Source organism: Pleurodeles waltl, chromosome 3_1 (assembly GCF_031143425.1).
Source record: "Pleurodeles waltl isolate 20211129_DDA chromosome 3_1, aPleWal1.hap1.20221129, whole genome shotgun sequence".
NCBI lineage: Eukaryota > Metazoa > Chordata > Amphibia > Caudata > Salamandridae > Pleurodeles > Pleurodeles waltl.
The window spans coordinates 1,796,277,113-1,796,288,042 of NC_090440.1; the positions used below are offsets into that span (position 1 = coordinate 1,796,277,113).

General features: G+C 44.6%; 1 protein-coding gene across 1 annotated transcript in view; it reads right to left on the bottom strand.

The window, feature by feature from the left end:
* Positions 1-5,492, bottom strand: part of TOMM20 (translocase of outer mitochondrial membrane 20) — a 37,884-nt gene extending 32,392 nt beyond the window's left edge. Inside the window, exon 1 of the mRNA XM_069225868.1 lies at positions 5,297-5,492. Coding sequence (XP_069081969.1) covers positions 5,297-5,423 — 127 coding nt within the window. The 5' untranslated portion in view covers positions 5,424-5,492. The remainder of the gene's footprint in view (positions 1-5,296) is intronic.
* Between the last annotated feature and the right edge of the window lie 5,438 nt (positions 5,493-10,930).

A 10,930-nucleotide genomic window follows, 5' to 3' on the forward strand; every position in this document is an offset into this window, starting at 1 on the left:
CAGTAAATACATCAGTGAAAAGTTGTCAAAATGTGGGAATTGCTAGAATGTAAACCTTACTATAGTAGGACCCCTGGCAAAATCAGAGAGGCTATTATCTGTGCTTTTATATAATGAGATTGCTGCCAATAACTTATTGCCGCACTATGTTGCAACAATGGGACAAGTGGATATTTCTTTTCTTTTTTTTTTTTTTTTTTAACAGGACAAGTAGATTTCTGAAGCAACCTGATCAATGGACAAGTAAATATTTTAGAAAATTCCACACCCCTGCACTGACTTTCGGGTTCAAGCCTGTAAAAAGAGAAGAAATGGAACTGTGCGGGAGGTAGTACCATTATAAATATCCCTGATTCTATATCTGAATTTTGTATCAGGACTAATGAAAAAAGCCACCTTAAGAGACTCCATAAAATAGTGGGCACTGGTCTTCTGTACCATATTACCATATTATTTTTTCCTGTGGTCCTGAATGTTAAGATGAAAGGCAGAAGAAATAAATTAAGCCTTCTGTGGCCAAGAACTATTCTCATTTGTCTCCAAAAGTACTTGAAGATGTCTGGAGAACTACTGAAAGATGTTGGGAGCATGCCTTTTTTTTTTTTTTTTTAGGCTGTTCTTCCTGCCCCACAGTTGCTCAAACGGGCACAAGGTTTATTGGAACCAGTACTATAGAACCAGAATAATTGACACTAGGCAAAACTGGCATTACTGATTTTTCTCTATTTGCAGAAAAGTCACTGTTTCTATGTGAAACACTTAAAAATCTAGTGACATTCCATGACCCAGTGGACACTGCAGCACTTATCCAATAAAGGCAATCTTCATGGATAGAAAAAAGTCTGTTATGCTTTCAGGGATTTTCCATTCCACTAAAGCCTGGTGACTAAAAAATACTCTTTATGTAACCAATAGACCACCTTTCCTCTGAAAATGTGTTAAAAGTTCAAAAGCCAAATCTATGAAAAGTTCAACCGCCAACTTATGTCAGGCTGCATGACCGCAATATCAGTGACATATGCAAAAAGAATAGATGGACACAGTACAAAACAATTCAAACGTTCACCCTCAGTCACAGATCTAGGTTTAATACATCAGTTTTTTGTTCACCATGCCTTTCCAGTTTGTACCCTGCCACATGCAAATCAGTTTTGACCCTGCTTCCCATGAGACCAGCCCAACCCAAACTGCTAGTACAGGCCTTCCCTGAACCAGAAACAAGCATCCTGGGACTGGTTTTGGGGTATCACCATCTTCAGACAGACTAGCCTGAATCCTGTGGCACAGTGAGCATGGGACCCACGTCTGGGCATACTCATCCCACTTAAGGCGACACATGCAAAAATAACTGATGGAATGCATAACAAATCAAATACTCATCACCAGTTACATTTGCACTGTCCAGCATTCTGTCCATCACCTATTCTTTTTGCTTGTGTCACCCTAAGCGGTAAAGGTATGCAGAGTTGTGGGTCCCGTGCTCACTGTGCCACTGGATTTAAGCTGGCCTGGCTGATGAGGGGTGATAATCTGAAACTGGACCCAGGATGCTTGTTTCCAGTCCAGGGAGTACCTGGCCTGTACTGTTTCCATGGGAAGCAGGGTCAAGACTCATTTGTATATGGCACAAAAACCAATGGATTAAACCCAGATCTGTGACTGGGGGTGAATGTTTGCACTGTTCAGCACTCCGTCCATCTGGCCTTTTTGCAAGAACAAGGTAACTTATGTTTTGAAGAATAGTATAACTTATGTTTTGAAGAATAGTACATTCACAATATTCCTTACAGGATATTTTTTTAAGTTTAATTTCCATATCCTTTAAACATTTTTAAGCTTTTAAATTCAACATTGTAAGAACCTTCAATTTATTAAACTGCATTATTGAGCGGCTTGCTCCATGTAAAACCTCAGGCAAGTTTCTCAAGTGTTCTTAGTACTCATGCAAGGCTACCAGAAGTGGGCCGAGCATACCGTTCCTTATCAGTTAGAAAAGTGGCAGCCTAGTCACAGCCCACATTAACTATGACATTTCTCCACCACACCCTACCGGTTGGAATCCCTCCATGGGAACATCCAAATAAAGTGGAAACAACTGCTATCACTTGGAGAGGCTAGAAAATCAGCTGATTACCATTATAAGCCACTCTTCTAACGTAGCAACGCATGCTGGATACTGCACTTTTTAGCTTTCCCTAACTTAAAGTAGACTCTACAAATCACTATTGCCTAACTTCTACAAAGAGATAGTACTCATAACACCTGTCTCATTAGCACAAGAATCAGTATCAATTAATACCCAATATAAATGCAGTGTGATCCTTATATATTAATGCCAAGTATTTACAAACAGACAGCTCCAGGTAATGCTCATTGCATGCTAATTAATAACCAATAATGTACATATGAACAAATAGTATGCACCGTGGTCTCACTAATCCCCTGAATATATAATGCTTAGTTAACAAGATAACTGCCGTCTCAAATTTACCCATGGGGTTTGGGCGCCTAAGGGGGAGGTCTTGGATATAACCAGTGGGAGAGGTCCTATAACTATTCAACTAACGAAACACGCTCGTATGCTATAGTAATTTTTCGACTGTGTAAACTTATCACCAATTTAAACAAGTCAATCAGCTAGAAAACCAACTGCTGCACCTTTCCACAGCACCACATACATCCATAAGGACATGTCAACGTTCTCTCTGTGAACGATATTTTACAAGTATCCCATAATTCTGGAAAAACGTTTCAACATGTAAATGTACATAGGACTCATGAGATATGAAGGCTTCTATAAGTGTGCATCTCATTACTTTGTCCTGTTTACAATTAGTTATTTCTCCAACCCCAGCGCCGTCACGCCCTCACAGGATTTGTGCGAATCTCTCGCCACCTTCTTCCATCGCAAGATCAGCGACCTCCATGACAGCTTCGGACACCAGACCCAACCAAACATCACCGAACCCGCACCCCCGGCCTTCACCCTCAACAACTGGACCCACATCAACACTGAAGAAACCAAATCCATCATGAACTCTATCCACTCTGGCGCCCCTTCGGACCCCTGCCCTCACTTCATCTTTAATAAAGCCGACGGCATCATCGCCCCGCACCTCAAGGCCGTCATCAACTCTTCTTTTTCTTCTGCTACCTTCCCCGAATGCTGGAAACACGCCGAAGTCAACGCCCTCCTAAAGAAACCTACGGCTGACCCGAGCGACCTGAAAAACTTCCGCCCCATCTCTCTCCTGGCTTTCCCAGCCAAGGTAATAGAGAAGACCGTCAACAAACAGCTGACCACCTTCCTGGAAAACAACAACCTGCTCGACCCTTCACAAACCGGATTCCGAACCAACCACAGCATGGAAACCGCCCTCATCTCAGTCACAAACGACATCAGAACCCTGATGGACAACGGTGAAACAGTCGCCCTCATCCTCCTCGACCTCTCGGCTGCCTTCGACACCGTCTGTCACTGCACCCTAATCACCCGCCTCCGCTCCACCGGGATCCAAGGCCAGGCCCTGGACTGGATCGCCTCCTTCCTCTCAAACCGTTCCCAAAGAGTTTACCTCCCACCGTTTCGCTCAGACCCCACCGAGATCATCTGCGGCGTACCTCAAGGCTCATCGCTCAGCCCGACACTCTTCAATGTCTACATGAGCCCCCTTGCCAACATCGTACGCAAGCACATCATCATCACCTCCTATGCCGACAACTTATACTCTCCCTCACCAAAGACCCCGCCAGCGCCAAGACCAACCTACAAGAGGGGATGAAGGACGTCGCAGATTGGATGAGGCTCAGCCTAAAGCTGAACTCTGACAAAACGGAAGTCCTCATCCTCGGCAACACCCCGTCCGCCTGGGACGACTCCTGGTGGCCCTCGGCACCGCACCGACCCCCACAGACCACGCCCGCAACCTCGGCTTCATCTTGGACCCCCTTCTCACCATGACCAAGCAAGTCAACGCTGTGTCCTCCGCCTGCTTCCTCACCCTCCGCCGCAAGATCTTCCGCTGGATCCCCGCCGACACTAGAAAAACCATGACCCACGCCCTCGTCACGAGCCGCCTGGACTACGGCAACACCCTCTACGCTGGGACCACCGCCAAACTCCAAAATCGCCTGCAATGCATTCAAAACGCCTCGGCCCGCCTCATCCTCGACGTACCCCGCAACAGCCACATCTCCGCACACCTGAGACACCTGCATTGGCTCCCAGTAAGCAAAAGGATCACCTTTCGACTTCTCACCCACACACACAAAGCCCTCCACAACAAGGGACCGGAATACCTCAACCAACGCCTCAGCTTCTACGTCCCCACCCGCCTCCTCAGTTCCTCTGGCCTCGCGCTCGCTGCCGTCCCTCACATCCACCGCTCCACGGCGGGTGGGAGGTCTTTCTCCTTCCTGGCAGCCAAGACCTGGAACTCCCTCCCCACCAGCCTCAGGACCACCCAGGACCACTCCGCATTCCGGAGACTCCTAAAAACCTGGCTTTTCGAGCAGCAGTAACCCCCCCCCCCCCTTTCCCCTAGCGCCTTGAGACCCACACGGGTGAGTAGCGCGCTTTATAAATGTTAATGATTTGATTTGATTTTGATATACATTGCAGCATCGATCCTTTCGGCTGGGCGCATAATAGCCTTCACAGTCACTTATCTCGCGATTTTTTTTACATTTTGCTTGTGTATGCACTGTATGTACTTCACATTGGCTATAATTAATCTGCCGCGTGTTTCGCCCTTTACAAAATCCTTCAGGGCTGAGCTTTATTAATTTGGCTGTCTGGGAAATATTATGTAGCACACAATCTCTCTGTATTTAGGGCACTTTAATAGCCACTCTCCTGTATGTAAACTGATGGGAACTCTTCTACTGTATCTCATTAATGACAGCATATAAGAGTGGTCGCTAACAGAGCTGACGAGAAAATAACGGACTACTAATATAGATAACCTAGTCGGGAGCTTTGTCCCATCACGTGCAGTTAGGCACCAACGCTGACCGTGCTCTTTAAGTCAAGTTATTTGTGGGATACGAAAGACAAGTATCCCAGTAACGGTGTTGGGGATACATAAGGCCTCTAGACCAATAAGTAGGTGGGGGTCAATTTCTTTCGCTCTCGGGTGGCGAGATGTACGGTTTGCAACGCCGTCTGGTCCATACGCCGTTGAGACGGAAAGTTCACAATCTACAAGCTGTACTGTGCACACTGAGGTTGCGAAGCAATCTGTGACTGTAGGAGAGACTCCCGCCTTCCCTCTACGATAGTGCCAGAAATACTCACGTTCCCGCAGTCGGTGTTTGAAGCCGGGGTCGCTGCGCCTTTTCCTGTCAAAGTAAATGCAATAACCGAGCAGCAGAGCCCCGCACACGCCTGCAGCGATAGCGCTCGTCCTCCCAGCCGCCATCATTGCTGCGACTCCGAGAAGCGCGCAGGCGGAAGGAACGGCCAAACCTCCGCTGACCTACAAACCTTCAAAGCGTGTCATTGAAAGAGCGACTCTACAGCAATGCGTCACATAGCGCGACAGAAGTATCCGATGACGCATGCGCGCTACTTTAGTTCCCGTGTGTTCCCGTGTCTTCCCATGCAAGAAGTCAGTGATTGGTAGGCTGGTTAAGTATGTTTTTTTGAGGGGTGCTGGGACGTTGCGTTTAAAGTGGTTGTGCTTAGCGAGGCTAGGAGACGTGCAAGGTTTTAGATGGGAGAGCCAATAAATTAACAATGAGAGCCAAGCCAACGGTCTGGTCTGTCAATTAGGACCTATGCACAAGCTGGACATGAAAAAATTACCATGTGCATAATACAACAAACATCATATATATTATAATAATATAATGAAGTCTTCTCGGTGTTTTTTGTTACCAATTGGAAGCATTGACAATGATACATCACATTGGCAACAGCGCCTTTAATGAACTAGCAGACAATACAGTCATCATGTGAACCTTGAGGATGGCACAGGTGCTTAAAAAGCTAGATGCAACATTACAGCCTGTTAAATCAAACACAATAGGTTTTCATAGCTGCCTTCCCTATCTAGTACAGGTTTTTTTCGTTTGGATTCTCGAGCTTGTAGCTTTAATTTATAATTGAATAATCAAGACAAGTCCCAAATTTCAAAGAAAAACTTCGGAGAAGCACTTCACGCATGGAACTGGGAAGCTTGGCAAGGCTAGGTTTTTGTTGTTAAGAAGAAACGTTATGACAATCATGTGATTGACAAGCTTTTATTCGTAATGTTAACGCGACCCCAATAACAGGACATCCGAAGCGCGTCTTTCACATTAACCGTCCCCGTCTTCAACCTCCCTTCGAACTCCCGTTGCCTGGCGATGCTCGAGCCTAGTGTAAACACACACTGTGCGCGAGCATCGCAACACATCTTCCCCCTAACAAACAGAAAATACAACAATAAGGAGAAAATAAAAAATCAATTCCAAAAACAAAAACAATTTTACCCTCAAAGAATAATAAATTCACATTCGTAGCATTACGCAAAACAGACATAGGGGGTTATTCTAACTTTGGAGGAGGTGTTAATCCGTCCCAAAAGTGACGGAAAAGTGACGGATTTACCACCAGCCGTATTACGAGTCCATTATATCCTATGGAACTCGTAATACGGCTGGTGGTATATCCGTCACTTTACCGTCACTTTTGGGACGGATTAACACTCCTCCAAAGTTAGAATAACCCCCATAATCCTGAAATTTGCTTGGTGTCCTGACTAAACGACCACACCTGCTTGTTTTCCTTGCAGGCACACCAAAATGATTGTTAACAGTAGGTACATTAGGCTATACATTTGAGTTATAATCAGTATCATAGGAAGGCGTATACTTCCAATCATCTAACCAGTCAAATTTGCATTCCTTGCGTTCTGGGCTGATAACTTTTCCTTCCTTCCCAACCAACCCAGAATTAACATTCCTACACATGGACAATGATGACATGTGCCAAACCTTACCACCACTTAATAATGCTGAATTACAAAAAATCCTATCTACGTTAAGGGGATCTGAAAATCGATTATTACCTTTTTTTTATGAAACCTGGTTTCTTAACTCTCACCACATCACTAACTTTTATGACTTGTTCTTTACATTTGTGTTTTGCGTCATAGTACATTTTACTTTGCACTTGGGAACTTTTAATGTTGTGTTTAACTTGTTTAAGTGTCCAATCAGCCTTTTTATCCCCAGAACTCCAACCCACATTATCTTTCCCTGTGGGAATTCTCCCTCTCATCAACACAAAGGGAGAATACCCTGTAGAAACACAAGATGTCGTTCTGTATGACCATAAATTCCGCATTAATTCACATCTCCAATCCAAATTGTTGTAATTTGCCATTTGGATGACGCCCTTGATCACCCGATTGAATCTCTCCACAGCACTGTTCCCTGCCGGATGATATAAAGGCGTAGTATTATGTACAATACCTTTTCCCTGTACAAAATCTTTGAAAATGCTAGACATAAATTGAGGTCCATTGTCGCTTACAATACACTTAGGTAAACCCTCTTTCAGAAACACCTTGTCCAGGAAGTGTACAACTGAATCCACATCAGCCCTATAAGCAATCTCAACCTCTGGCCATTTTGAAAAATGGTCAACCAAAACAATAAAATATTTTTGTTTATCATCGTACATTATTGGCCGTGCAATATCTATGCCTATCCTTTCCCAAGGTCCATCTGGACACGGAATAGGATGGAGAGGTGGTCTTAATGTTACCTGAGTCTTGTCAGACGAATTACATGCATAACAATCTCTAACTTTCCATTTAATGTCTGAGTCCAAACCTGGCCACCAATAAGTACACTTAATTTTGTATTTGGTTTTACCAATGCCAAGATGTCCTTCGTGACATATATCAATAATCCTATTTCTTATAGATGTGGGGGGAATTACCCTGCCATTCCTAAAAATTAGACCACCTTCCAGAGAGAGTTCATGTCTCAGTTCCCAAAACACACCCATACTATGATCTAACAAATGTTTATTAGGCCATCCATTCTTGATATATCTGCTAACTACACCAAAGATGTCATCTTGAGCTTGTTCCCAGTCCTCTTTGGTAATACCTGGACAATCAGCTAACACAGTGGCTACTGTAAAATTTTCAATATCAGTATCCTCATCACTCACAGCAGGTAAAGGCATTCTGCTTAAAAAATCTGCCACCACATTTTTGACTCCCGGAACATATTGTACACTGTAATTGAAATCTAAAAGTCTACCAGACAAACGAGCTATACGTGGTGATGCTGAAATTAACCCTTTTGTTGTCAACACTTTAGTGAGCGGTTTGTGGTCACATCTTAACAAAACATGAAAACCCCAAATGAACTGTCTGAAATGTTCCAAACCCCAAACACATGCAAGTGTCTCACGTTCGATCACAGAATACCTTTCCTCAGTCGGTGTAATTGAACGCGAGGCAAAAGCTATGGTCCATTCAACTCCCTTTTCATCGATCTGGGATAACGTTGCACCTATGCCTTTAGAACTGGCATCCATTGTGACAACAGTTTGCAACATGGGGTCAAAACCATGAAGTGGTGGGGCATTAGCCACATCATTCTTTATTACCTCACATGCTTCATCACATGCCTCGCTCCAAACAAACTTAATATTAGTTTTAAGAAGTTGACGCAGAACATATGTTTTTTCTGAGAAATTGTGTACAAATTTGGCGTAAAATTTGGCCAATCCTAAGAAAGCTCGCAAATCATCTTTAGATTGAGGTCTTGGGGCATTTTTGACAGCATTAACTAATTCCAATTTGGGTTTAATACCAGCATCTGAAATTTCATGACCTAAATAATTAATTTTGTTAAATGCAAATCTGCATTTATCAATTTCTGCTGTCAAACCGTGTGTGCGCAGTCTATGCAAAACATTATCTAGATTATGATCATGTTCATTTCTGTCCTTCCCCATTATCAAGATGTCGTCCTGAAAAATCAGTACATCCTTTATGTCCGATAATACCTTGTGCATTAACCTCTGAAACATAGCTGCTGCAGAAGCCAACCCAAAAGGTACTCTTTTAAATCTGTAACAACCAAAAGGTGTCACAAAAGTTGTTAAACTTCTACTATCTGCATGTAAAGGCACCTGATGGTAAGCAGCTTTAAGATCAATACTAGGAAACCATCTAATACCTTTAGTGCGAGCTAACATTTAGTTTATTTTTGGCAAAGGAAATTGATCAACTAAAATACTCTTGTTAAGATCTCTGAGATCCACACATAGTCTCAATGTGCCTTTTTTTTTTTTAACTATGACTAAAGGTGCGACCCATTCTGCGGATTCCACGGGTTCACTAATGCCGTCTGACTGAAGTTTTTTAAGTTCTTCTTCTACCTGGTCCCTCACAGAAACAGGTATGTTTCTGACTTTGTGAATACAAGGTGTGGTATTAGCTTTCATTTGTATTTTATGTTGGAAACCCTTTAGTTTTCCAATTTGGCCAGAAAAGACATTGGGGAATTTTTTTGCAATAATTCCTGAGAAATCTTCAGTATGTTGTACAATAGACACAGGTGTACTACTACTGGGGTTCAAAATAATACCCAGCTTTCCTTGGTCCTTCCAACCCAGTACAGACGGACCAGAAACCGCTACATATACCTTGCAGTGCGCTTGTTTGCGTTTAAATTCAATTAGCAAATTTCTGTAACCCACAATTCTAATGGGTTCACCCGTGAAAGTTTTTGGAGAAATATCTGTTTTTTCAAAGCAATTATCTAAGACGGGTTCAAAATATTGTTGCCAAATTTCCTCATTAAGAATAGTGTAGGGAGAACCAGAATCCGCAACAACCGAAATATCAATGCCAGCAATCGTGACATGGCATAAGTGTCTACTAATGTTGTTTTTGACATTCTGTACCTTATCATCAACATTAAGGCCCTCATTCCGACATTGGCGGGCGGCGAAACCGCCATTTGGCCGCTCCGCGGTCAAAAGACCGCGGAGGCCATTCTGGCTTTCCCGCTGGGCCGGCGGGCGCCCGGCAAAGGAGCGCCCGCCTGCCCAGCGGGAAAGGCCCTGCAACAATGAAGCCGGCTCCGAATGGAGCCGGCGGAGTTGCAGGGGTGCGACGGGTGCAGTTGCACCCATCGCGATTTTCTATCTGTTTGGGGCCCTGTCAGGGGGCCCCTGCACTGCCCATGCCAGTGGCATGGGCAGTGCCGGGGCCCCCAGGGGCCCCACGACACCCGTTCCCGCCATCCTGTTCCTGGCGGTGAAAACCGCCAGGAACAGGATGGCGGGAAGGGGGTCGGAATCTCCATGGCGGCGCTGCTTGCAGTGCCGCCATGGAGATTCAGCCCACTCAGGGGAAATCCGGCGGGAAACCGCCGGATTCCCTTTTCTGACCGCGGCGAATGGGCATTGAAGCACCGCCAGCCTGTTGGCGGTGCTTCCGTGGGCCCCGGCCCTGGCGGTCTTGGACCGCCAGGGTCGGAATGACCCCCTAAGAATGCATAAATTAGAATCAGACTCCTCCGATGAACCGCTGTCACATTCTCTCACACATTTAACACTCGCGTCACCCCCACCAAATTTTCTTCTGCGACACACTTTAGCAAAATGTCCCAAAACACCACAGTTTGAGCACTTCTGATTCCGAGCCGGACATTTCCTATCATTTGCCAGATTAAATTTGCTGCCACATCTGAAACAAGATCTTTTGTCTTTCAGGAATGAATTCTCTTTCTCCCCTTGATACGAATGGACTCTCTTAGACGATAATTAATTGTTTTTCTTGACCATGGCAATAGTAGCATTGTCTTCCAACTTCGAAAATGATTTTTCCTCACTGCGCAGAACAGCCTTTGCGCATCTTCCAGTGAGTTCAGCGCTTTTGACCATGTCAATAACCTCTCGTAAAGGTGCTTCCCC